This window comes from Portunus trituberculatus, chromosome 38, assembly GCF_017591435.1.
Source record: "Portunus trituberculatus isolate SZX2019 chromosome 38, ASM1759143v1, whole genome shotgun sequence".
NCBI classification, from domain to species: Eukaryota; Metazoa; Arthropoda; class Malacostraca; order Decapoda; family Portunidae; genus Portunus; species Portunus trituberculatus.
In genome coordinates this window covers 34164960-34171542 of record NC_059292.1, presented here as the reverse complement: position 1 = coordinate 34171542, position 6583 = coordinate 34164960, and the positions used below count along the sequence as shown (strand labels likewise).

General features: G+C 47.6%; 1 protein-coding gene across 3 annotated transcripts in view; it reads right to left on the bottom strand.

Moving 5' to 3' along the window:
* LOC123514985 (putative neural-cadherin 2) overlaps nucleotides 1–6583 on the bottom strand; it is a 380060-nt gene that overhangs the window by 17237 nt on the left and 356240 nt on the right. For all 3 annotated transcript variants that reach the window (XM_045273290.1, XM_045273292.1, XM_045273291.1), the window contains 8 exons: nucleotides 6405–6565; nucleotides 5274–5436; nucleotides 4923–5135; nucleotides 4151–4455; nucleotides 3374–3905; nucleotides 2908–3186; nucleotides 1358–1458; nucleotides 994–1155 (listed from right to left, as the gene is read on the bottom strand). In XM_045273290.1, the coding sequence (XP_045129225.1) occupies nucleotides 994–1155; nucleotides 1358–1458; nucleotides 2908–3186; nucleotides 3374–3905; nucleotides 4151–4455; nucleotides 4923–5135; nucleotides 5274–5436; nucleotides 6405–6565 (1916 nt within the window). The remainder of the gene's footprint in view (nucleotides 1–993; nucleotides 1156–1357; nucleotides 1459–2907; nucleotides 3187–3373; nucleotides 3906–4150; nucleotides 4456–4922; nucleotides 5136–5273; nucleotides 5437–6404; nucleotides 6566–6583) is intronic.

The window sequence follows — 6583 nt, the reverse complement described above, 5'->3', positions numbered from 1 at the left end:
AGTGTAGTAGTTAGCACACTCGACTCACAATCGAGAGGCCCGGGTTCAAGTCCCGGTAAATGGCGAGGCAAATGGGCAAGCCTCTTAATGTGTGGCCCCTGTTCACCTAGTAGTAAATAGGTACGGGATGTAACTCGAGGGGTTGTGGCCTCGCTTTCCCGGTGTGTGTTGTGTGTTGATGTGGCCTACTCGAAGTCGTACTCGAAGATCGGTCTATGAGGTCTGAGCTCGCTCCGTAATGGGGAAGACTGGCTGGGTGACCAGCAAACGATCGAGGTGAATTACACACACACACACACACACACACACGCCCGGTAGCTCAGTGGTTAGAGCGCTGGCTTCACAAGCCAGATAACCGGGGTTCGATTCCCCGGCCGGGTGGAGATATTTGGGTGTGTCTCCTTTCACGTGTAGCCCCTGTTCACCTAGTAGTGAGTAGGTACGGGATGTAAATCGAGGAGTTGTGACCTTGTTGTCCCGGTGTGTGGTGTGTGCCTGGTCTCAGGCCTATCCGAAGATCGGAAATAATGAACTCTGAGCTCGTTCCGTAGGGTAACGTCTGGCTGTCTCGTCAGAGACTGCAGCAAATCAAACAGTGAAATACACATACACACACACACACACACACAATGTTCCTCCTCTTGCTGTATTCTGTCATTCCCTTTATTGTTACTACCTCTTTTTATCTTTCTCTGCCTCTTTTACCAATCCTCTTTCCGGTACACACTTAATTCCTCCTCAGTCTTCCGCGCTCTCAGTGTTGGTTGATATTCAGCTACTGCTTGTTGGTACGAAAACAGGGACGTGAGGGGTTCGGAAAAATAGTTCAGTATTATCCCGCAGGCCAGGGATCCAGGATGGGTTTTCTCGATAGACAAGTTAATGCTTACCACTACGTACTGTAAATTGGCGGAAATACACTTGTCCATGCTGGCTTAACAATTGGTTTTACATGATTTTTATTAAGCTGTTTATAATAAAAGTGTGATGTACCTGAGCGCCAGGGAAGTAGTGTATCCGAGTGGGGTAAAGGAGAGGGCCAGCTTGACGTAACTGTTGACCAAGAAAGACGTAGGTGTCGTGGGCTTGGCGCAGTCGTCCCCCGTCCATCCCGGCTGGCACTCGCACCGCAGCCACCCTGGCGACCCGCGGCACCTGCACGCCAGCGTAGAAAAAGAAAAAGAAAAAAATAGCAGAAATATATCGATACTCGTAAGTCATACTGAATGGCCAAATTTGCATCTTGGCCTGTGGCAATAACAAATATATTTCTGAAACGAAACTTTGAAGTGTAAATTGCTCTCATGGTTCGTAACTGTTTTTGATATGTAATGAAAAATGCTGTTTTATAACTCGCCTGCCATGAGGGCCACAGATGAGGCCCGAAGTGAGACACTGCGCCTCAGGACAGCCTGGTGTACTGCCCCTGGCCAGCATGGCTCCGCCCAGGTCCACCAGCTGCGTCGTGACGGGGTTAGGCGGGTGCAAGCAAGGTTGTTTTGTTGTAATATTTCAGTAATATATCAATCTACTGGAGTAAATCCATATAGTGGGGTTTCATGACAATGTCAAAGATGCAAAATTAAAAATCTAAATGTTGGTAACTGCATCGTATGAAATGCATTATAATTCTACACAGGATGCAGTCAAGTGAATAATACAACACTGAAGATCTCTAACCTGAACCTTGGTAAAGCGGTGATGGGAAAAAAAACAAACCAGCAACTTTATGAACTACATCAAATAATAATGAAAAGAGAATAGCAAGAAAGTTACATCAATAACAGCAAAACATGGGAAAACCTCTTCCTCTGTCTTTTCCTCCTCCTCTTCTTCTCATAGCCTGTCGTTACCTGACCTTTAGAATGTTCCAAAGTGTATTTTCTCTGTTTTTAACCATCCAGCTTATACCATTACTACTGCTCCTCCTCCTCCTCCTCCTCCTCCTCCTCCTGCTCCTGCTGCTGCTGATGATGTTAATGATGCTTCTGTTATTGTTGTTGTTGTTGGTGATGGTGGTGGTGGTGTTTTCTTTAGCGTCAATGAGCGCGATGGTGCGGCGCCTTCCTTCCTCCAGCTCAAAATCCCACTTCCCCTTCCATCCATTTGAAAAGGTACTCAAGACAATTTTGAAATATGAATTTAATTACATTTCCATCCCGTAACTGGGTTTAATTAATTACATTTTCTCTTCCCTAATGCGATACGTACAAGTCAAATCGATATTCTGATTTATCCCCTGAAGAAGCCCTATGGCGAAGCTAGTAGGAAGTCAAGTGTTTGCCTACTAGCCTATGTTTCCTTCACCGACTTCCACGACTCGTCATGTTCTGATTCATGTCGGAAGTGTGTTTGTCAATGAGGTAGCGAGGCTGCAGGGAAACAAAACGCAAGTAGGCAGTTAAATAAATCAAGTAACTAGAAAATGGTCAGTTTGAGAAAGTAGACTTTTTGAGAAGGTTATTTATAGATACCAGACCGACATCAGTTAGCCGAAAAGAACCAAAGTTTCAACTATGACCAGTTTATGAAATGGAAAAATAAGAAAAATTATGAAAGTGAGTTTTCGCCTTTGTGTTATAAGAAAACCGGTGATTTAGAAGGTACCCATTCCATGGAGATTAAAAACTTTTGAGAATAAGTTACGAAAGCTACGAGCCGGTATAGTGTGGAATCTCCTCCCAAGAAAGAGAGAAAAGTGTGTGAAATACTCTGAAGACGTCCAGCGTCATTTACATCTCACGGCGCATTTCTCTTCCACTGCATTTTATGTGACTTCCAGATGACTTTCCTTTCTACTTATCACTATCATGATTGGCAGCGTCGATATCTTCATCAAATTTTGGAGATCACGTGCTTGTAACAATAGCGTTTTCACTTCAAGTAAGAAGAGCATCTATCTCTTACCTCTCTGTTTATCCTTAAGTTCCTAAGACAGCCACGGAAGGAAGGTAGTGATCGGCTCTCGGGCCATCTCTCGGAGACGTGATCAGGGAGCGGATGGGCCAGGCCGCCCACCTGCAGAGGCTGGCCGGTGTTAAGGATCCTAGCGCCACCAGGCAGCCTGGCAGCTCCGCGGCAGATATGGGCGTCAGGCGGCAAGCTGGTGGGCGGGGTGCCGGTGTGGAGGGCTGGAATGTGATCGACGCTATCGCCAGAACACAAGTCCACTATCATTTCAACCAGCTGGGAGGGTGAAGCCACAAATTAATTAAGAGTGGTATAAACACAAGAAAAACATTTATGATCCTCGTAGCTGTGGAAAAAAATTCTTCGTGCATTTTCATGCCGCTGATATTTAACATGTATGATTCAACATTTCTGTAGTGAAAAAAATAGAGGAATATATGAAAGTGTTCCCTGAGAGCCTCACCTCATCCTTCCAGATGACGTCAATTCTGTGCCAAGTGTTGTCAGCAATAGAGTAGGAGGAGTTGAGAGCGATAGTGACGCTGCCGCCACCTAGATCAAGAAGAAGGAAAGGACGACCCCCACGTAGTTCTAGTGCCACTACTTCGCTTGGGGTTCCTTGTGTTCCTCGGACCTCACTGACGGTGGCGTGCTCCTCCTTACTATCTTCTCTTATCGCTGCCTCATCGCTGGTCGTGTTCTTACGCATCTCCCCTTCCCCGGACACACTGGAGGAGTCAGAGTCATTCTTCTTTCTTGGTAATTCCATAGTGTGTGATGAGCCGGAATATAAAAGAATTGCATCTTGGGAGGCTGTCAGAACTTCGAGACTCATATGAACTTGAGCACAAGCAGGGATGGATGGAGCCCATGCCCAACTCCCTGTGCTCCAGGATTCTCCGCTGTCTTGGTTTACAGCAACGGATTCCCCTCCATCGAAGCTTCGACTCAGAGCTTTACATCTCGGCCCGGATGTTCCGTACGGACAGATGCACCTGTCATGAGCAGCCAGTGTGAAAGTGATGCTTTTCGTGGATAGCAAAGAAAACAGACACCTAAGAACACACACACACACACTCACACACACACACACACACACACACACACACACACACACACACACACACACACACACACACACATATATACACACACACACACACACACACACACACACACACACACACACACACACACACACACACACACACACACACACGTCATGGTGCAATACACATACCTGAAGCCATTTTCTAAGGGAATACAGCGACCTCCGTTGAGGCATGTGTGAGGGGTACAGCCTGGGTCCTCCAGGGGGAGCGAGGCAGCACATCCACACCCACGACGCACTGTCACCTGAGGACCCACCACCGAGGACACATTGGCGTCCACAACCACAAAGTTTTGACCCATCTCCGTGGAGGCCCAGCAGCCGCTCGTGCAGCCCCGGGAGCCCAGGGAAGGCTGGTGAGGATCCTCCCGGGGAGCCTCTTGGCAGGTGGTCACTCCCACGCCCTGTACCGCAACACCCAGCGCCTCTGCCAGCTGTGGGCGGACGTGTTTTCTAGTAAGGACCATTGTGCTGCCTACAATAGATAGAGACACTTATTGTTCTTGTTTTCTGTGTCTGTGTGTCATTAGTCTCTCTCTCTCTCTCTCTCTCTCTCTCTCTCTCTCTCTCTCTCTCTCTCTCTCTCTCTCTCTCTCTCTCATGTGTTGTGGCTTGAAATGTTTATCAGAAGCAATGCCTAAGGATCTTATTGATTGTATCGTCTATGGTGTACTTATACCTTTGTTTTCTTGTTGCATCATCTCGTATTTTCAAGGACTAATGCCAAAGCGCGTTTGTTACTCCTGTTTGATCTAAACGTGGGATTAGAGCAGGTGTAGCCAGAATGTCATCAGAAGCAATATTGAATCACCGACGTATTCTAATGGCAATCTATGTCAAAGAGTTAACATTCATGAACATCTGTCGCGTCCACGAAGCACGGATTCTCGCTGAGCCCCACCTTGTGGCGGTGGTACAACAAGAGGTGCCTCAGGTTGTAAACACCCGGCGCTGCTACCCACACGTTGGTGGTGGGAGGCGTCCTGCTCCTCCCGGCTCCCTGCTCCTCTTCCTCAGTCAGGCTTGTCTCGTCCACCCACGCCATCACCCCTAAGCCATTCTCAATCCATGTTCGTGATGCCGCCGTCAGTCGCTGCAGGAGGGACGACCCGATCTGGAGACAGGATAGGCCGATAAGCTATTTTTGCTGACTTGTGGTTTAGGTTAACGTTTCATCGTGTGCATTGCTACAGTCTCTTATTATTTGTCAGTACAAGTTATCATCCTCTTGGTGGTGCCTTGAGTGTCTCACCTGAAGGTCTGTGCGTACTGTCCGGTAAGGGTCTGCAGCAAGAGTCAGATACGTGGCGCTGGTGACGTCAAGGGCAGACAAGGACCTGACCTCCACAGTGACATTTGCTTCAACCCCCACCTGACCTTGACTGAGGTCATTTACGAGGAACCCCAACTCATACCTGAGAGGAAGAAAAAAAAAAGTACAGTTTACCGAACGCTGGTGTTCTCTATAAGTGACATCTGAATGTTGTTCGCTTCATTTATCGTTACTACATTGCAAGAAGGTTCGAAACAACCTCATATACAGGGACTGGCTACTTGTTGCTTCTCTTACATACTACACCAGGAATAGCAAGATATGAACAAGTATATATATATATATATATATATATATATATATATATATATATATATATATATATATATATATATATATATATATATATATATATACATATGTATAAAGTTTTACACACACACACACACACACACACACACACACACACCTGCTCTAACGGCCCGGTAGCTCAGTGGTTAGAGCGCTGGCTTCACAAGCCAGATAACCGGGGTTCGATTCCCCGGCCGGGTGGAGATATTTGGGTGTGTCTCCTTTCACGTGTAGCCCCTGTTCACCTAGCAGTGAGTAGGTACGGGATGTAAATCGAGGAGTTGTGACCTTGTTGTCCCGGTGTGTGGTGTGTGCCTGGTCTCAGACCTATCCCAAGATCGGAAATAATGAGCTCTGAGCTCGCTCCGTAGGGTAACGTCTGGCTGTCTCGTCAGAGACTGCAGCAGATCAAACAGTGAATACACACACACACACACACACACACACACACGGCCCGGTAGCTCAGTGGTTAGAGCGCTGGCTTCACAAGCCAGATGACCGGGGTTCGATTCCCCGGCCGGGTGGAGATATTTGGGTGTGTCTCCTTTCATGTGTAGCCCCTGTTCACCTAGCAGTGAGTAGGTACGGGATGTAAATCGAGGAGTTGTGACCTTGTTGTCCCGGTGTGTGGTGTGTGCCTGGTCTCAGGCCTATCCCAAGATCGGAAATAATGAGCTCTGAGCTCGTTCCGTAGGGTAACGTCTGGCTGTCTCGTCAGAGACTGCAGCAGATCAAACAGTGAAAACAGTGAAAACATACCTGCCATCGGGCGTGGAGGCGCTCATAGTTAGATGGCCGTTGGTGGTGTCGAGAAAGAAGCCCTTCTGGGGATGTCTCCACGTGTAGGTCTTGGCAGCGGCGTCCCAGTCGTCGGGATCTTGAACGTAAACTCTTCCGAGGGGCACCATCTTCCTCTGCCCCTAAAAGAGAGAGAGAGA